Below are 22,155 nucleotides of genomic sequence, written 5' to 3' on the forward strand. Positions count from 1 at the left end.
ACTCTGTTCTGCCTGTCTACCATCTCTGTTACAAGTTATGAAGGAACAGACAGTAGTTCGAACATATGAACATACATACAAATGACATAGTTTCATACGAACACACAATCAAAATGAGACACGCTACAGATCACGTAGGCGGTAGTTGTCTCAAGCAGGGAGCTTGGACTAATGTTTATAAACAATTGAATGACTACAGGTGACGGCATGTTATCTTAGCCTACATACTTATTGTATACGTCATCTTTAGCGTCTCTAGTCTGATCACATTCCTGCAAGCAATCTTTTATATATATGGACTAACATTCCATATTTTTATTATGTAAACACTTACATTTAGACCTGTGTTCTAGTCATAACTAAGCAGAGAACAAGAAGCACCTTTAGTTTCCTTTAGAATTGCCACTTTATGAAAATGATAATAAAACATCTGCCTCACTCGCTACAAATATACTTGTGTCGTGACGAGTCGCTTCCTCTGAAAGCCAAAACTGCAGCATTCCATTCCCACTTTCTTGGAATGCCATGTGATGTGTCCTGCATGAGTAAGCTAGGTAAGATCATGGCCAAAAACACAAGAAGTTTTTTTTTTTTTTATTGATTCAAAACCAGTCTTTACAACATTAAACTAGAGGACTGATATTGCAAGAAGCCTCCTGAAGAAGTTCAAGGGCGAAGGTGCAAAGCATGAATGACTACCCTGATACAATTCAACGTGTGTTTTAATAATTTACTTAAATATTTATCTATAGTTATTTATTAATGTGTCGATTTATCTGGTTTTCTAACAACTTTCCGTATTTCTCAATACCTTCTGTTACTTCTTTTGATGACCTCCACAACATTCTTTGGGAGCTTCTTGAATTTCAAGCCTATAGTGGGCTTCTTGTTTCATTTGAATAATAATAATAATAATAATAATAATAATAATAATAATAATCAATAATAATAATAATATAATAATAATAATAATAATAATAATAATAATAATAATAATAATAATAATAATAATAATAATAATAATAATAATAATAATAATAATAATACAATCCAAAGCCAACTTATAAATCATTCCCTCCATACATTCGTCAGTTACAAGCGTTCTTATCTTGCTTTCACAGTTGGATTTCAAAAACCAGCTGCAGTCATTAAGTTTGCCTCTAAGAAAGTTCACCATAGTCTTGTTGTCATCATAGTTCCCTCACCTGGGCTCGTAAAAGAAGAGACGAATAAAATTGTTGCACTTTGGTTTGGTGTCTTATTTTTTTTTTTACTCGAAATCCAGCGTTAATGCCTGCAACCAGTTCTTGTACCAACCTTGAGCTTAACAATGTCAAGTTCTCTATAAATCACTAGAATGTACTGGTGGTCTTCTTACAGAAGAAATGAAATGTATACTACACACAGACAACACCCTATTTACGAACATTCTCTACTTCCGATCGAACTTTCAGATCCAAACGAACGTGATTAGAATGAAGACTATTGTCAGAGCGCTCCCCTTTGACCCTGGAGTTCAAATTCTGTTCTGTACATAACTTGCTGTTCTTACAGTGTACTATTGTGGTTTGGGATGAAAGAAACATACAGAACTGTATTGACTCTGTCGTACTGTACTTGAATAGGCATGAAGAAAAATGCAGTATGATCTACTTAACGAGCAGTTCAACGTAGTAACTCGTTCGTAAGAAGGGTGGTGTCTGTGGACCATCACAAAAGCTGCAGTTTTGATAATTGCAACCTTATGATGTTTGCAGGAAGTACCTCATTCATTCACACATCCATACATAACCAATATCATGTATAATCAATACAGGTGTAAGTATGTACTATGTTCTGCCTATATATTAAAGATAACCCTTTGATTTCCCTTGTCCTAAGTGAAAATCCTCGTCGTCATAAGTCACAAAAGGACCGAGACACTGCATTGCTACAACACTTCATAACGACATTATTTCCGCTCAGCCGGAACACTAGTCACGTTCCAAAATGACGAGGAATGTGTAGTATGTAAATCATCTAAACCACATGTCACACAAAGCATGGCATAAAATAGATTAAATCTGTATAATAAACACTTGGAAGGAAATAATTGGAACGGCACAAAAGTGTCCACCTGCCATTTCAGCTCGGAGCATTGTCACACCCGGACAAACAAGAAGGAGGAGGAAGAGAGGCGGTAGCTGATGATGACGACATTTCACTCCCATCACTTTGGCATTTCTCCTCACATTCAGTCAGTCAGTCAGTCAGTCAGTGGTGGAACTTCCAATCTCATTGTGTGCTTGTAAAGATTCTTCTTCTGTATCTGATCTCCAGACCTCCTGCGGTAGCTTTATGATGAGCTTTTCACAATCCAACTGCAGGTTGAAAGTTCTAGGTTTTTGATGCGTCTGTCCGCACTCCTCCCTAACAGAACCTGAGTGACCGTCCTCAGAACTAGAGAGTCAATTCAACAACACACCCCAGCGCTCGCCACGACAAGGAAGGATTTTGGAAAGTCTCTGATCAATGGACTGACTAGTGTTTTTCCCCGACACAGATCACACAGGTTTTTTTTCCACTATTGTCAGGCACTCCAGAGGCGCATTGTACAGCTTGGGTTCAAAAATGGCCACCACAATGAGAGAGTGTTCAGTTGTTTATTTATTCCGGAGTGGAGGAGGAGGAGGAAGAGGAGGAGGAGGAGCACTGCAAGCCTCCTCCTACTAACAACAGCACTGAAGGGTTCAACAGAGCGTTAGCCTGAACTATCACACAATGACAACCAAGCATCTGGGAACTGATTTCACCACTGGAGAAGGAGGGAGGGAGGGATTCGAACCCAGACTAAAACCTTCGATCACTTTGCCTCAGTCTTTCGCCTCTAATCTCCACAGCTTTTTTGTAAGACTTGGTCCCAGTTGTCTTCAAGAGTTTCTGTGATTATCTTTTAAATGTCACATTCAGCTGATGTGTCGTCTTCCTGGACCTTTGGAGATGACTTCCGTCCCGAACAACTCGTGGGTAGGTGGGGACAGGTTGCAGACACCAGATATTGGATGTTGGGCGGTTTCCACAGCAATCCTGAAAATAGCAGAGATGCATAAAGCTTAGGGAGATCGTCTGTGGACATCTTTGGAGATCCCTATCAAATAAGTGAAATAGAGGAGAGAATACATGATGTGTCTAGAAGAATTCTTGGGCATTCAAATTTGGCTCCCATCATTCATCAGTGAAACAGCTGGAGGTCTTGGGGGTTCAACAGTTCCTGGATCAGTAATAAGACTGTGGATTTTTCACACTAAAAAATAAGTCAAGCCTATCAAGCATAAAGAAAAAAAAACAGAAGCTAATATTCAGAAATAATCTCTGATGTTGCTCATTTCCAGAACAATTCTTCCTAAGCCATACCTAGTATATTGCTGTCACAGAGGCTCATGACCTCCTAAGGGGACTTGAATTCTCAGGACTGTCTGAAGGTTCCAAGATCTGGGGAACCCACCAAAATATTTTAACATCTAGAAAGAACTAGAAATATACCAGCCTATGGCTTACTAACTGAAAGACATCAAATCGCATAAATGTAGTATATATTCCAATTTCATTTGCATAGAGAGAGAGAGAGAGAGAGAGAGAGAGAGAGAGAGAGAGGTTAAGCATCAATCACCCCATACTGTGGGACCAATTTGCTGGTAATTTGTAAGGCCCATTTTCACTAAATTCTTTCAGTGCCATTAATATATTCTATTATTTGTAGACAGATGCCCAGCAGCTAACTATATCTTCCTGTTATCTGTGAGTTTTTAGCCTTGCCTCTTTATTGAGGTGTGGTAAGAACTGAGACATTTCAAATGGCAATTCGCCGCCAAAGACGTAGTACTATATTGTTGGTGATTCAACTTTACCTTCACACTTTAGTTGTCCCTCATCTCGGTCTGTTGTCCCTCGCTGTAGTTGTCAGTGGTTTCTAAATAAAAAGACAAACTAGAAACCGGGGATGGATCTTTGCAGAATCCAGATCGGTCTGCGAAAGGAAGAGGGGGCCTTGCTTCCGCACCTGGACCTGCACTGAGGTTAAGGAGTCCAGGCAGTGATCACAGCAGTGGCACCTGTTAGAAGATGAGACAAAGCAGAAAATAACATTAGTTAGTATTCAAGACACATTCTTCGTGTTATTCTTGAATGGCTGAGAAAAAGTCACCATATAAAACTTAAGTTCAAGTGAATAAATGCCAAGCAGAGGTTTTCGATGTTCACTAAAGTCCTCTTCACCTTCTTTCAGGTCGAAAGCTCCTGTTTTAATACTGACTCACTTAAACTTGGTGTTCTGCAGTGGCTTCTTTCTGAACCATTCAGAGACATTGGCACCTCGGTGATATCTCCTCGGGTACTACTTGCAAACTGTTTGTGGTCTGCAGTTTAATCCTCTGCCAAAAAGCCCTGACCATATGAATGAGTAGTGTCTCGAGAGACTCACCAAAGGCGCCTTTGAATATATTGCAGGCAGAAACAAACAAAAGAAGTAAAGGTAGCAGAAGTGACTGAGGCCCAGATATTGAAGCACACTAATAGAAATATAGCACGTCATGTATTGCATCAGCGTATGCGAGAGCATCTGTGCAATAATTGTTTACAACACACAAAACCCAGCTGATGTACACGTGCCTTTATGTGTATCTGTTCACAGACATTGTATGCAAAGTGCGTGAGGACTATATATAACCTTGCTGGAGGGAGACCAGAACGTTCCTGTTACTCACCAGGCAACTTGTGGAAGGACCAGAGAGAGAGATTCCAGCTTCTTCTTGGCGGATGGGCAGCCCTTTTAGCCTCCTTGTGCAGAGGCAGCCAACACCAAAAGCATCGTCACAGCTGCTGCTGCTGGGAGGCTGCCAGCAGCGTGTGACGTACCTGGGACACCTGCAGACGCAGCAGGTGGCAGAAGAAGTTTCTGCATTGTCGTTGATAGATAACCTTGCCTTCTGCTGCCTTCTGTTCTTTCCTATCAATGGACCTCTTAGTTCCCATGAAGGGACAACTACTACCTATCAATGGATATCTATTTTCTAAAGATGGACATCATGTGGATGTCATATTTACTATAAATGGGCATCATATTGACTACAAATGGACTTCATACTTCCTATAAATGGGCATCATATTACCTATAAGTGGGCATCTTATTTCCAATAAGTGGGCATCTTATTTCCAGTAAATGGGCATCTTATTTCCTATTAATGGGTATCTTATTTCTTATAAATAGGCATCTTATTTCCTATAAGTAGGCATCTTATTTCCAAGAAGTAGGCATCTTGTATCCTATAAATGGGTATCTTATTTCCTATATTCCCTCTGTTGTCGCAAAAAGAAAAGGTGATTATATCATTCATTGCTCTGAACATATACTGTAGCCCCACTCTCAATGAGTTCCTGAAATACACTAACATTCTTAGATGCAACAGCTACATTTAATGCTGTGCGACCTTCATTGTCTTTGTCACTGACATTTGCCCCTTTGCTGATCAAGTGTTGCACTAATTTTCTGTGACCTTCTAAAGCCGCTAGATGAAGCATTGTACTTCCTTCTTTAGTTTTACAGTTTACATGAAACCCCGACTCTAACAGAACTGTGATGACATCACATTTCCCACCAAATGCTGCATCATGAGCACCCATATTGCCATTAGTAGCAATGTTATATATATCTGCATTTGCTCGAATAAGAGTTTTCATCATCGGAATATATCCCAAACTTGTTGCAAGATGCAAAGGAGTCCATTGTTGATTGTCATGAACATCTACTGAAGCCTCACTCTCAATGAGTTCCTGAACTACACTAACATTGTTAGATGCAACGGCTGCATGTAATGCTGTCCAACCATTGTTGTTTTTGTCATTGAGATTTGCCCCTTTACTGATCAAGTGTTGCACTAATTCTCTGTGACCATCTAAAGCCGCAAAATGAAGCATTGTCCTTCCATCTTTAGTTTTGCAGTTTACATCAAACCCCAGCTCTAACAGAACTGTGATGACATCACATTTCCCACCAAATGCTGCACAATGAGCACCCATGTTACCATAAGTATCAATGTTATATATATCTGCATTTGCTCGAATAAGAGTTTTAATCATCGGAATATATCCCCAACTTGTTGCAAGATGCAAAGGAGTCCATTGTTGATTGTCATGAACATCTACTGAAGCCCCTCTCTCAATGAGTTCCTGAACTACACTAACATCTTCAGATTCAACACCTGTATGTAATGGTGTGCGACCATGGCTGTTTTTTTCATTGACATTTGCCCCTTTACTGATCAAGAGTTTCACTAATTCTCTGTGACCTTCATAAGCCGCTAAATGAAGCATTGTATCTCCTTCTTTAGTTTTGCAGTTTACATCAAACCCCGACTCGAACAGAACTGTGATGACATCACATTTCCCACCCAATGCTGCATCATGAGCACCCATATTACCATTAGTAGTAATGTTATATATATCTGCATTTGCTTGAATAAGAGTTTTCATCATCGGAATATATCCCCAATCTGTTGCAAGATGCAAAGGAGTCCATTGTTGATTGCCATGAACATCTACTGAAGCCTCACTCTCAATGAGTTCCTGAACTAGACTAATATTGTTAGATTGAACAGCGTCATGTAATGGTGTGCGACTCATGTTGTCTATGTCATTGACATTTGCCCCTTTACTGATCAAGTGTTACACTAATTCTCTGTGACCATCTAAAGCCGCAAAATGAAGCATTGTCCTTCCATCTTTAGTTTTGCAGTTTACATCAAACCCCAGCTCTAACAGAACTGTGATGACATCACATTTCCCACCAAATGCTGCACAATGAGCACCCGTGTTACCATAAGTATCAATGTTATATATATCTGCATTTGCTCGAATAAGAGTTTTAATCATCGGAATATATCCCCAACTTGTTGCAAGATGCAAAGGAGTCCTATTGTTGATTCGTCATGAAATCTACTGAAGCTCTCTCAATGAGTTCCTGAACTACACTAACATCTTCAGATTCAACACCTGTATGTAATGGTGTGCGACCATGGCTGTTTTTTTCATTGATATTTGCCCCTTTACTGATCAACAGTTGCACTAATTCTCTGTGACCTTCATAAGCCGCTAAATGAAGCATCGTTTCTCCTTCTTTAGTTTTGCAGTTTACATCAAACCCCGACTCGAACAGAACTGTGATGACATCACATTTCCCACCCAATGCTGCATCATGAGCACCCATATTACCATTAGTAGTAATGTTATATATATCTGCATTTGCTTGAATAAGAGTTTTCATCATCGGAATATATCCCCAATCTGTTGCAAGATGCAAAGGAGTCCATTGTTGATTGTCATGAACATCTACTCTAGCCCCACTCTCAATGAGTTCCTGAACTACACTAACATTGTTAGATGCAACGGCTGCATGTAATGCTGTCCAACCATTGTTGTTTTTGTCATTGAGATTTGCCCCTTTATTGATCAAGAGTTTCACTAATTCTCTGTGACCTTTCCAAGCCGCTAAATGAAGCATTGTATCTCCTTCTTTAGTTTTACAGTTTACATTAAATCCAAACTCTAACAGAACTGTGATGACATCACATTTCCCACCCAATGCTGCATTATGATCACCCATATCTTTATAAGTTTCATTTTCGTAGTATATAGCAGCATTTGCCTTAATTAGAGTTTTCATTATCGGAATATATCCATTATATGTTGCAAGATACATAGGAGTGCATTGTTCATTATCATGAACATCTACTCTAGCCCCACTCTCAATGAGTTTCTGAACTACACTAACATCTTCAGATTCAACACCTGCATGTGTAAGTCTTATCTCTTGACGATAGACTTTTTTTGTGTTCTCCTTACGACTGTCATTCGTAAGTATTTCTGGTTCCTCCCATCTCCTTGGATATCTTAGTAGAGTGGTTCTTCTTAACTAAAGGAGATGATTCAAACAGATAAGTTGAACAAAGATAACAACTTTATTCTGTAACTCCATACTAGGAGATGCAGCTCGGTCGGAAGACCGATATGTTTGATGGTTGGCGTGGAACTGCCATTCTAAAGCATCGCGTCGATAGCAGAACATTAGCTATCTCAGCAATTCATATAAAAAACATACGTAGTCCGCCGGCTCGGAAGTTACAAGTTTCCGGCGTAGGTTAACAGGTCAACCGCTTCCCATGGAAGTTGTTGTGCAAAGTTATCATAAACATAAAATGTTGACAAAGCTCTGAGCTAGATCAGGCTACTGCAGACAGCGCATAGCGTAATCTAGGTCTGCTTTGGTCACGTAGAACCCTCCTTATGCCATGACCTCAGGTCATGGGTTTATATTTACAGATCTTGTAAATTTAATAAATGTATCTATTACATTAGGCTCGGACTGCTACCTATTCAAGCCTTGAATAACAAAAAAAAATTACTTTAAACATTGTTCATAGGAGCGTGCTCGTAACATACGTCTAGGTATAACATAATAAGTGATTAAATGCATAAAAAGGTTCTGTTACATACCCTTGTTGACATATTCATAAACAAAGATAAATGCATGGAAAATATAGATCCATGTTTGGTAATAATAATGATTAGGTACCCAAAACAATAAAAAGGTAAAAATCAAAAGATTAACATGTATACATGATTAATATGATAACAGGTAACCTGATTAAGAATAATGGTTACTAAATAATGATTATAGCATGATCATGGATAATTGTTAAAGAGTACTTGACACTCTTTGTGATAGATAAATATAATTGTACAATGGCATAATAGTATAACTATGGAAATCTGCAGAAAAGCAATATATAGGGCTGATATATTTTATTAGGTGCCCGAAAAATACCTTTAGGAATATATTAATGTATAATATTGGGCTATAATGCTTTATTAGGCGCCCTGGAGATACCTTAACTGTTCAAATGCAAAGGCGTGAGTCTTCTTGTCCTACATTTTTGCCAGCATACGGACCGCTTTTCACACACAACACAAATCCAGACAGTTCCCTAGGCACGAACTGAAGTGGCCAGGTTCAGGCGGCCCTAAACGCAAACGACTTGAGTTTAACGGGTACGTCATCTAGACGGGCCAATACGTTCCCTTGGAGATCCTTCTGTTTACGCCTCAGCCTACGCCAAGCAAAGATGTTGACGGCGATAACCAATATGGCCGTCACGCTGAACACGGCTAGCAGAATGTAGTAGCGAAGATTTTCTCCACCTGCATAAGTCGGTGACGCGTGGGTCATCTCAGCCAGTTGCGTCAAACGATGAGCCACTCGCGCGTTGTATGGGAGAGGTAGTGACGGGATGATTGTGGAAGCCCACGTGTAGTTTGCGAAATACGCCTTCTCACGTATTATCGTGTTGACCCCTCTGACGGTGTAGTTTGTAGATGTCCCCGTACAACCATCGGCTGCTACGAAGATAGGGGCATGGGCGTTGGTACCGTCCGGACACACCACGTCGAATCCGGCTTTATCATAACGGATCCAGGAACCATTATTCATTCTGTAATTGAATTTATTACCGTAAAAGGGATAAAGTTTCCCCAGACAACCTTCGCTTGTATGAGAGAGAGAGCCGTTTAGCACTATGCCTAACTCACATGAATCCGTTGATATAGGATAGAATTCAAAAGAGTCAGCTGTACAAATTTTATTATTCATGGCTTCTGAACAGTGAGTGAGTTTATCTAAGTCTTTAATGACTGTAAATGATTTCTTATCAGAAGAAATCAGTACATGCCCCGTTAAATTGGATATTACTGGATTTGAGTTATTCGTCATGAAAGTAGGAAACGGTGCTATTTTGTATGATTGCCAAGCATCGGAAGAATCAAAAGGAATTGTGATCATAATTCTATAATTTTCAACGCTGACTGATATTAGGCTATAATAGAACTCTACTTTATGGGCGTCTAATAAAGGAATATAACCTAGCTTCTCCCGTCCGTTTTCCAAAGTTAACGTCAGATCTTTAATAGGCATGAGGTGAGGAGATAACACACCCTTTGTTGCTAACGTAATTGCTTCTACGTAATCTTTTGACTTTTCAATAAAATGTGATATTTTCACACGGATATGATCTATTTTCGAACTATAGTAAGCTAACGTAGCCAGCAAATGTTGAACTTCCATGACTTGATCGATATTATTTGAATGTTCATTAACGATACTCATTATTTGATTGATCGAAGATAACTGGCTGCGAAGTTCAGATAAAGCCAATTCTGTTTTGTGTTGCAAAAACTCAATTCTTTTATTTTGATTATTTATCTTAAGGCGATTTGAGATTCCTAAGCCTAGATTCGCAACTGGTCCTAAGATGTTTATTTCGTCACCGGCCAGAATAAGCGGGTTGCGGCGTTCAAGAGTATTGTGCCGCCACAGACCACATCAGCAGGTCACGAGCGAGTTCTTCTGCCTCGGCGGTTTTATTTTGTATGTCATAAGACAACATTTCCGCGACGCTTAGTGTTTGAGCTAGCGAAATCTCTGAGTTAGCATGAAAATTACGTTCATGCATTTCCTTAAGGGAAATAGCAAACCTCATCAGGTCATTCTTTAAGTTAAGGACGTCATCTTCAGGCAAGAAAATCGCATGCATATCTACTTCTATAACAATATTGCTTGACACGATGAATACATCATCTATTCTCTCGATAATCGAGCCATGATTTTTTTTTAAAAAAAAAAAATTCTATTTCTTTCGTCCTAGCGCTCTTTCCATACAACAAAGATGTCTGAATACACAATATCACTCCTAACAATAACAGATTCATTTTTGAAACCTGCAATGAGTAAAACATATGTAATAACTCGCGTAAAAGAATAGGTTTACATACAATATGATTAATAGATATATATATATAAATTATTATACAAGTTTCATAAATACAACCGTTTTTTCCCTCACTCCATCTACCTTTCTTTAGATTCTGATATGTGCCAATGGGACTATTCTCACATCAGTGGGTTTGGATACATTTTGAACCCTAACTCTATTGGCCGTTAAATTTTCTAAAATGTTAAACGGGCCTTCAAACTTAGGTGTCGGTTTATAATTTAAACCTTTACGTACGTATACTTGTAGGTATACCTGATCGCCCACGGCAGTTTTCTAGTTGGCTTAGCTATTTTATCATGATTTTTTTTCATTATTATTTGTGCTTCTTCTAGATTCTTACGAATTATATTATATCGACATATGCTTGCATCCATAACATCCTTTAGAGGATTTGATAAATTAGTTGTAGGCTTTAAGATGTGGAAAGGCGTTCGGGCCGGGATACCGTACAGTGCCTCGTGCGGTGTCATTTTAATAGACACATGATAATAGTGATTAAGTGTGCTTAGTACCGCAGGTATGGCAATGTCCCAGTTGGGGTCTGCCCCCCCTAAAGTGACCCTTAAAATTTTTAAAACCTTACGATTTGCCCTTTCCACTAGCCCATTAGACTCTGGGTGATAGATCATGGTATTGATTTTCTTTATACAAAGGAATTCGCACAAGGAGTTAAGGAAATGATTATTGAACTCCCCGCCCGAGTCTGAGATAATGATGTGTGGAATTCCATGTTTACAAATGTAGCACTCGTAAAACTTCCTAGCGCACTCGACCGCGTTTTTGTTTTAAGCGCTATAAGTTCTGTATATCGAGTCAAAGCGTCTATAATTACTAGGAGGTGCTTATTTCCTCTGTCCGACTCGTAAAATCCTGTTAATAAATCTAAATGTACTCTTTCAAAGGGTTGATTTGGCACGGGGTAAGCCCCTAGGCTGACAGGTGTCTTCGTGTGCCCTTTGTATTCTTGACAAGTGCGACAATTTGCTATGTGCTTTTTTATATCTGTAAGCATCGTATGCCAATAAAATAAGGATTTGGCTTTCTGTGACATCAAGGTATAACCCGGGTGTCCGTGCAGTGGATTTTCATGCAACCATTTTAAGACAGTGGGTATGAGTGAGATAGGCACCACCACCTGGTTGTTATTCAACTGCGGTGTGTTGCGGGTTTTCCTCGTCACGGATCTACACAGGATATTGTCCTGTATGATATAATTCTGCTGCTTATACTTTAGGTATTCCTTTTCCTTCGGATTCCGTTTAACGCAATGATGATTTTTTCTATTTGCGGATCTTTTCTTTGTTCTGTCTGTAATAGTTCAGCACTCCACCCGCCAGATCTTCCTGTTCAGATATAGTTTTAACAATGGGCGTGGAGGTTGAGATATCTATTAATTCAGCTAATGGCTCGGTACAAGATGAAGAGGGGTTGCGTGATAATGCGTCAGCAATGATATTTGCTTTCCCAGGTAAATACCCGATCCTCGCGCCAAAGTCCTGAATGATCATGTGCCACCGAGTTCGCTTGGGGCTGTGACTAAAGCCTTTAAAGAAGTCGGTTAGGGGCTTATGATCAGTGAGAACTTTGACGGGATAACCGTATATTATGAATTTAAAATGCACGAGTGAATTAACAATAGCGAGCCCTTCCTTGTCTATTACTGCATATTTACTTTCGGAAGGTCTCAGTTACGTGAATAAAAAGCTATAGGGAAAAACTGTTTATCATATTGTTGAAGCAATACCCCACCTACTCCTAGGTCTGAGGCGTCTGTTGCTATGAAAAATTCCTTACCGAAGTCAGGAAATTTCAAGATAGGAGAACTACACAGTTCATCTTTCAATTTATCAAACGCCTGTTGATGCATTTCAGACCATACGAAATCTACGCCCTTTTTTATAAGATCGGTTAAGGGAGCGGCTATGATTGAGTAGTTGCGTATGAAGCGGCGATAGTAGCCGCTACATCCTAAAAATTGCTGTATTCCCTTGACGTTAGTAGGTATTCGGGGAAAGTTACGGATAGCCGACACCTTATCATGGACGACTTTAAGACCTTCACTAGAAACCGTGAAACCTAGATAGACTAGTTCTGTTTTAAAAAATTCACACTTACTTATCTTTACCCTTAAATTATGCTGCCTTAATCTTTGTAGCACTAACTCCAATTTACGTAAATGTTCTTCTAATGTGTTGGAAAAGATTACTAGGTCGTCCATGTAGGCATGTAGGATATCTCCTAACAAGTCTCCAAACACGATGTTTATCATACGAGTAAAAGTTATAGGAGCACAACGTAAACCAAAAGGCATACGCAAAAATTCATAATGTCCCCTGGCTGTGCTGAAGGCAGTGTATGGGATACTTCTCTTGTTCCAACGGAATCTGATGAAATCCTTTTAGTAAGTCTAGGCTTGTGAAATATTTATTCTGACCTAGTAAGGATAGGATATCATCGGTACATGGTACTGGGAATCTGTCAGGGATTGTTTCTTCATTTAAACGACGAAAAATCTACGCATATCCGCCAAGTTCGATCTTTTTTCGGTACTACTATTAACGGAAAATTATAAGGGCTGTTTGATTTCCTAATGACTCCTTCTTTTAACATTTTACCTACTTCCTCTGTTATCTCATTCTGAAATTTCATAGGAAGTCGGTACGAAGGTACATAAATTACTTTCTGTTTGTCCTTGAGCCTTATTTGATGCTCGATGACATCCGTTTTTCCTAAGGTTCCATCCGTAGTGGAAAAAACATCATGATATTTAGTTAAAAGATTCAAGAATTTCTGCTGAATTTCTTCTTGAATGTCCTTATTGATTTTGTTCTTTATAGATTGCAAAAGGGGTTCATCCGCAACTGATTGAGCGTGATTTATCTCAGCTACGGTAAGAATGCGATGTTTATAAACTTCGGCATCCAAGATATGTTGATTTTTGTGGATTACTAAAGTGGTATTCAATGATTACAGACTTCGATGTTACATTGTTGTTGTGAGCCGACTGTATAAATGGCTTGTGTGACGGATAATCCGTGTGTTTTCAGAGTTTCGGAAAGGATTAATGTTTCAGATCCTGGCAAGGTTCTCTTTACACGCACTAATATATTTGAAGTTACGTTAGGCTCGAGAGTTTGCGTGCAAGCTGATATTACGGGTGAGCGAGAGTTCTGTTGGGTTGCCTGTATTATTTCTTGGTTCATGAGACAGGTGATTGGTTCCGTAATGTAAGTGACAACTCTGTCTGTCTCTTTATTATCTAAAACTGATTTTAGGGTATTAGAAGACCTATAGAATTTCCCTTTGATATACACGCCGTGTTTTGCAGGTGCTAAGATAATATTTTGAGTGCCCATAAACGGGTATCCGATAATTACTGCGGGATACATATTAATGTTTTGTACAACGACAAAGGTATCAGCAAACGTGCGCTTACCGACCTTGTACTGTACATGAGTTACGCCCACAACATTTAATTCATTATTTCCTATGCCTGAGAGCCTTATTCCGGACTTTTCTATAGGGAAATTTGAAAAGAGTAAATGATGAGTCCTTAAATCCATGATATTACGTGGACTACCAGAATCAAAGAACAAAGTGAATGACTTATGGTCCAAATTTACTGCATGTAAGGTTGGTCGCAACTCGTCTTGACTAATAATTGCATGAATTTGTTGCAAATCTACGGGAACCTGCACAGATTTTTTTGATTCGGCCGTGTGTTTCATAGGAAAATCAATTGCCTCACAATGATCTGATAAATGATTAAACTGATTATTTGATACAAAAGATGTTGATATTGATGACCCAACATCGCCCTCTCCCCCCTTGGAGTGAACTACGTGGTATTTGTTTTGTTTATCACACCTTGAAAATTCGCTTGCCCTTGCAAGTTCTGGCTAGACGGCCCAGGAACAGAGGTACCTGAAGCACGATTTGTTTGTTTCTGCTGTTATGCAGAATTTCCGTTTGGTTGTTTCTTCTTATAGTACTGAGGACCCTTCTTTTTATTTGCACTGGCAACTGGTTGCGTGTTTGTAGCATTCTGCTGTTGATTCCTCGAGTAGCAACGGTTATATGAATGAGTTGAACTATTGTGTATTGAACAAAAACGCGTCCGACAGTCTGAAATCATGTGACCTGGTCGTTTACAGTTATAACAAACCATCCCTGCAACTTGATTATTATTATGTACCACATTTACTTGTTGTGGCTTGTTCTCATTTTTTGCAAAAACTTGAATGAGCGAAGGATCTAGGTCGGTACATTTAGACATGTGTTTTTTGATTTGTTTATACACATCTAATTCCGTACTGTCGGGCTGCAATTTTTTATCAAAACACCGTACTAACGCTTCAGGCAACATTGCAGTGATAGACGTAAGGTAGATCAAACGGATAAAATCTTTCACTTTGATTTTATCACCCGCAACCCATCCGGAGTTACTTAAACTATCCCGATATTCCTTTAGCCGGTCGGCAATTAGCGCCGCCCGCTCGACAACATTAAGCTGAGTCATGGAGGCTTGGTTAAGGATATTTCTCAATGCCAATACTACATCTAAAGCCTCTTCACCCCCATACACGGCACGTAATCTGATTTTAAACTCGTCCCATGTAAGCGCCTCTTGGAAAGAAACCCCCCTTAGATACGCACTTGCGTCACCTTTTGCAAAGTCAATGAAGCTCTTGGCCTCCTGTAATTGTACTGCTGGGTCTGTGATGCTTTTTGCATTTAAATGAGCGTCTACAGATGAGATCCATGCCTCAACATTTTGAGGCAGGAACCCATTGACCCGACCTTGAAAAGGGACAATCGCTGACCTCGCGCTAACGAGAGTCACCACATTGGGGTTGCCAGTCGGAGTAGTTGCCATTTCGACTTTCACTTTTTTCTTATCACTTCTATTCCTTGCAATCCTATCAAAATATCTATAAGAGTACACTCGACCACTACGTAAACGCATATGCAATGTACTGTAGAAGTGTGTTATAATAATAGGAAAATCCCCCAAAAGATACAAAAATACAGATATGATAAAATATTATACGGAGAATTCCTGCAAGAAACGATTAACAACAGCGAGAAGAGAAAAAAAAATTAGTCTGCGGGTGAGAACTCGTAGTTGAAGATTGATTCTGTAATGAAGGAAGATTAATATGGCGAACAACTCACCCCCAGAATACTGGATGATCGACTCCCGATGAACAACACTTCACTGAGGAAAAGACCTGAATAGATAAAAATGGTACTTAGCTCCAGATTATATTGCGAAGGATTGTTGACATGGGATGACGTCTCAGTTCCTGTCTAAGTCTCGCGTCGGAAGTCGTGATGACGTCACGGTCTTCTCTCGGTGCACGATGCGTGGAGAAGTCCAAGATTGATGACGTCACAGCCTCCGTCCTTGCACCACTGCCTCTAGCTGTGCTCTCTGCGTCCTTGCTCGTGATCGGGTGATATTTCCTGTGTTTGTTTTCTTCTTTCCGTTGATGTTCGATGCTGCTCTTGTCCGGTGTAGATTCTCGAAGATAAGTGACAACAGTTGCTCAAACGTCGGTGTTAATGCTTGTATTCTTCTCGATGAAGGACATAGCTGCGTCTTCATAAACTGTTGCGTTGATTGAAGATCCCGTTTCCTCTGTTTAGTTTGATGTTGAAGGTGGAAGTTAGTTCTTGTAGACCTTCGGTCGGCTGATATGGGTCTTGTTAATTATATTCTTCGTTATACGCTGCCACCACATGTAAGTCTTATCTCTTGACGATAGACTTTTTTTGTGTTCTCCTTACGACTGTCATTCGTAAGTATTTCTGGTTCCTCCCATCTCCTTGGATATCTTAGTAGAGTGGTTCTTCTTAACTAAAGGAGATGATTCAAACAGATAAGTTGAACAAAGATAACAACTTTATTCTGTAACTCCATACTAGGAGATGCAGCTCGGTCGGAAGACCGATATGTTTGATGGTTGGCGTGGAACTGCCATTCTAAAGCATCGCGTCGATAGCGGAACATTAGCTATCTCAGCAATTCATATAAAAAACATACGTAGTCCGCCGGCTCGGAAGTTACAAGTTTCCGGCGTAGGTTAACAGGTCAACCGCTTCCCATGGAAGTTGTTGTGCAAAGTTATCATAAACATAAAATGTTGACAAAGCTCTGAGCTAGATCAGGCTACTGCAGACAGCGCATAGCGTAATCTAGGTCTGCTTTGGTCACGTAGAACCCTCCTTATGCCATGACCTCAGGTCATGGGTTTATATTTACAGATCTTGTAAATTTAATAAATGTATCTATTACACATGTAATGGTGTGCGACCATTGCAGTTTTTTTCATTGACATTTGCCCCTTTACTGATCAAGAGTTTCACTAATTCTCTGTGACCTTCTGAAGAAGCTAAATGAAGCATTGTATTTCCTTCTTTAGTTTTGCAGTTTACATTAAATTCCGCCTCTAACATAAACTCAATTATCTCATATTTCCCATGAATAGTTGCTGCATGAGATCCCATATCGCCATTATTTGGTAAATTATATATATCAGTATTATCCTGTTTGAGTGATTGCAATACTACATAGTCTCCTCTAAATGCTGTAAGATGCTTTGCGGGTTGTTTATTCTCATGATTATTTGCCATAGCCCCAGATTCAGTGAGGTATTGAACTACACACTCATTGTTCGATTCTTCAGCTGCATCTAATGCCGTATAACCATATATGTCTTCGTTATTCACATTTGCCCCTTTACTGATCAAGAGTTTCACTAATTCAAGGTGACCTTTATAAGCCGCTAATTGAAGCAATGTAATTCCCATTTTGTTTGGGTAGTTTACATCTAACCCCGACTTTATCATATTCTCTATAACATCACATCTCCCTTTATAGGCTGCATCATGAGCACATGTATCAGCGCACATATCTATTCTATAAATATAAGCATTTTGTTGAATAAGTGTTTCCAGTGGGGGCAAATGACCCATGATTGCTCCAATATGCAAAGGAGTTTGGAGCATACCGTTTTCAGCATCTACCTGAGCTCCATGCTCAATGAGGTATTGAACTAAACTAACATGGTTAGACTGAACAGCAGAATGTAATGCCGTGTAACCATAACTGCCTCTGTCATTTATATTTGCTCCTTTGTTGATCAAGAGTTGCACTAATTCTCTGTGACCTTTTGAAGCGGCTAAATTAAGCAATGTGTTTCCTGTTTTGGTTTTGCATTTTACATCAAACCCTAATCCTAAAAGATATTCTAAAGCATCTTTTTTTCCGTATTTAGCTGCAACATGAGCAGCCATGTCGCCACATATGTCAGTACAATAAATATCAGCATGTGCCTGAATAAGAGTTTCCATTATCGGAATATCTCCTAAATATGTTGCAAGATGCAAAGAAGTTTTTTGTTGATTGTCATGAATATCTACTGCAGCCCCACTCTCAATGAGTTCCTGAACTACACTAATATTGTTAGATTGAACAGCGTCATGTAATGGTGTGCAACCATTGTTGTTTTTGTCATTGACATTTGCCCCTTTACTGATCAAGTGTTGCACTAATTCTCTGTGACCTTTTAAAGCCGCTAAATGAAGCATTGTATCTCCTTCTTTAGTTTTGCAGTTTACATCAAACCCCAGCTCTAACAGAACTGTGATGACATCACATTTCCCACCCTCTGCTGCATCATGAGCACCCATATTGCCATCAGTATCAATGTTATATATATCTGCATTTGCTTGAATAAGAGTTTTAATCATCGGAATATATCCCCAACTTGTTGCAAGATGCAAAGGAGTCCATTGTTGATTGTCATGAACATCTACTGAAGCCTCACTCTCAATGAGTTCCTGAACTACACTAATATTGTTAGATTGAACAGCTTCATGTAATGGTGTGTGACCTATGTTGTCTTTGTCATTGACATTTGCCCCTTTACTGATCAAGTGTTGCACTAATTCTCTGTGACCATCTAAAGCCGCAAAATGAAGCATTGTCCTTCCATCTTTAGTTTTGCAGTTTACATCAAACCCCAGCTCTAACAGAACTGTGATGACATCACATTTCCCACCAGATGCTGCACAATGAGCACCCATGTTACCATAAGTATCAATGTTATATATATCTGCATTTGCTCGAATAAGAGTTTTAATCATCGGAATATATCCCCAACTTGTTGCAAGATGCAAAGGAGTACATTGTTGATTGTCATGAACATCTACTGAAGCCCCACTCTCAATGAGTTCCTGAACTACACTAACATCTTCAGATGCAACACCTGTATGTAATGGTGTGCGACCATTGCTGTTTTTTTCATTGAGATTTGCCCCTTTACTGATCAACAGTTGCACTAATTCTCTGTGACCATCTAAAGCCGCTAAATGAAGCATTGTATCTCCTTCTTTAGTTTTGCAGTTTACATCAAACCCCGACTCGAACAGAACTGTGATGACATCACATTTCCCACCCAATGCTGCATCATGAGCACCCATATTACCATTAGTAGTAATGTTATATATATCTGCATTTGCTTGAATAAGAATTTTCATCATCGGAATATATCCCCAATCTGTTGCAAGATGCAAAGGAGTCCATTGTTGATTGTCATGAACATCTACTGTAGCCCCACTCTCAGTGAGTTCCTGAACTACACTAACATTGTTAGATGCAACGGCTGCATGTAATGCTGTCCAACCATTGTTGTTTTTGTCATTGAGATTTGCCCCTTTACTGATCAAGAGTTTCACTAATTCTCTGTGACCTTTCCAAGCCGCTAAATGAAGCATTGTATCTCCTTCTTTAGTTTTGCAGTTTACATTAAATCCAAACTCTAACAGAACTGTGATGACATCACATTTACCACCCAATGCTGCATTATGATCACCCATACCTTTATAAGTTTCATTTTCGTAGTATATAGCAGCATTTGCCTTAATTAGAGTTTTCATCATCGGAATATATCCATTATATGTTGCAAGATACATAGGAGTGCATTGTTCATTATCATGAACATCTACTCTAGCCCCACTCTCAATGAGTTCCTGAACTACACTAACATTGTTAGATGCAACGGCTGCATGTAATGCTGTCCAACCATTATTGTTTTTGTCATTGACATTTGCCCCTTTACTGATCAAGAGTTGCACTAATTCTCTATGACCTTTCAAAGCTGCTAAATGAAGCATTGTATTTTCTTCTTTAGTTTTGCAGTTTACATCGAACCCCGACGCTAATAGATCCATAATGACACCACATTTCCCACCCAATGCTGCATTATGATGATCACCCATATCTTTATAAATTTCATTTTCGTAGTATATATCAGCTTTTGCTTGAAGAAGAGTTTTCATTATCGGAATATATCCACTATATATTGCAAGATACATAGGAGTGCATTGTTCATTGTCATGAACATCTACTCTAGCCCCACTCTCAATGAGTTCCTCAACTACACTAACATCGTTAGATTCAACACCTGCATGTAATGGTGTGCGACCATTGTTGTTTTTGTCATTGATATTTGCCCCTTTACTAATCAAGAGTTTCACTAATTCTCTGTGACCTTCTGAAGCTGCTAAATGAAGCATTGTATCTCCTTCTTTAGTTTTGCAGTTGACATCAAACCCCGACTCTAACATAACATTAATGACATCACATTCCCCACCCAATGCTGCATTATGAGCACCCATATTGCCATCAGTATCAATGTCATATATATCTGCATTTGCTTGAATAAGAGCTTTTATTATCGGAATATATCCCTTCATTGTTGCAAGACGCAAAGGAGTTTCTTGTTCTTGGTCACGAACATCTACTGTAGCCCCACTCTCAATGAGTTCCTGAACTACACTAACATGGTTAGATTCAACAGCTGCATGTAATGGTGTGCGATCCATGTCGCATTTTTCATTGACTTTTGCCCCTTTACTGATCAAGAGTTGCACTAATTCTTTATGACCTTCTGAAGCCGCAAAATAAAGCATTGTATCTCTTTCTTTAGTTTTGCAGTTTACATGAAACCCGGACTCCAACAAAACTGTGATGACATCAAGTTTCCCACCCATTGCTGCATTATGAGCGCCCATATTGCCACAAGCATCAATGTTATATATATCTGCATTTGCTTGAATAAGGGTTTTCATTATTGGAATATATCCCTTAATTGTAGCAAGATGCAAAGGAGTTTTTTGTTGATTGTCATGAACATCTAGTGTAGCCCCACTCTCAATGAGTTCCTGAACTACGCTAACATCGTTAGATTCAACAGCTCTGTGTAATGCCGTGCAACCATTTTCGTCAATAGCATGTATGCTAGCAACGGTTTCTCTGAGTATCTCCATGACTATTTATGAACATAGAATTCTAAAATGAAGAGTGACATAAGATCTAATGCTTCCGGTATTTGTTCGGCGCCTGATCTAGGTTACTGAACCTGACCTAATGACCTAACCTGTTCTACGTTACCTTACCTAACCCAACCTAGCTGTTGGATGATCCACTAATAAGAATGCCACAAGATCTACTTCTTCCCATAGAGGTGCAACCCTGAAGGTGCAAGGTTATCAACTCCAACAAGAAACCTGCTGTCTGCATGTGCACGTACCTGGAACGTCTTCACAGCTGCAGCTGCAGCCGCAGCAGCAGCATCTTCCTCGTAGGCTGCATCCAGAAGGTGCCCAGGACCTGCAGAGGGAATTGTTAGTCTGACACATGACAAAAAGGTTATATAGTTTTATGCATCCTGGTAAATTGTACAGTGTTGAATCTTAGTGTCAAAAGTCCTTCACCAAGAGTGTTTCCAAGAATATGATGTTTTGTTACCTTTGGCCCGACAGAAGCTGTAATTGTTTGCAATTGAAATACCCTCCATTAGTGTAGCGGAAGAACTGTAATTTTCCCCTAATTTACATTTCACGTTTTGAAAGGACAACATCTCTTCTTCCATATGGATTACTTCGATGGAAATTCCATATGTTATATATAATACACACACACACACACACACACACAAAAGAGTGTGTGGATATGTGGTTGGAGATGTGGTTGTGTCATATACAAGGGAGTGTGGATATGTGCTTTCTTGTTGTGGATTTCCTCTAAATTTGTGTCGAGGAGAGAGAGAGAGAGAGAGAGAGAGAGAGAGAGAGAGAGAGAGAGAAGCTCAGAATAATAAACAAGACTAAATGTCTCAATTGCCCTGTCGCTAACATTCACAACGACCCGTCAAAGGCCGTAGATCATTGAAGTTACTACTTCTGGAATCGCTGCTTCGTACTATTGATTATGATTTGGTCTCGTCAT

At 39.4% G+C, this 22,155-nt stretch overlaps 1 protein-coding gene and 1 long non-coding RNA gene across 2 annotated transcripts; both read right to left on the reverse strand.

The window, feature by feature from the left end:
- Positions 1–979: 979 nt before the first annotated feature.
- Positions 980–4,918, reverse strand: LOC135199886 (uncharacterized). Its single transcript, XR_010311145.1, has 3 exons — positions 4,743–4,918; positions 3,888–4,091; positions 980–3,066 (listed from the first exon to the last, which is right to left on the reverse strand). It is a non-coding gene; the product is annotated as an uncharacterized LOC135199886 (long non-coding RNA).
- Positions 4,919–17,153: 12,235 nt separating this feature from the next.
- On the reverse strand, positions 17,154–21,194 carry LOC135199921 (serine/threonine-protein phosphatase 6 regulatory ankyrin repeat subunit B-like). Its single transcript, XM_064228040.1, has one exon. It carries the CDS (start codon positions 21,192–21,194, stop codon positions 17,154–17,156), a length of 4,041 nt encoding a protein of 1,346 aa, XP_064084110.1.
- Between the last annotated feature and the right edge of the window lie 961 nt (positions 21,195–22,155).

This window comes from Macrobrachium nipponense, chromosome 26, assembly GCF_015104395.2.
Source record: "Macrobrachium nipponense isolate FS-2020 chromosome 26, ASM1510439v2, whole genome shotgun sequence".
In the NCBI taxonomy this organism is placed as follows: domain Eukaryota; kingdom Metazoa; phylum Arthropoda; class Malacostraca; order Decapoda; family Palaemonidae; genus Macrobrachium; species Macrobrachium nipponense.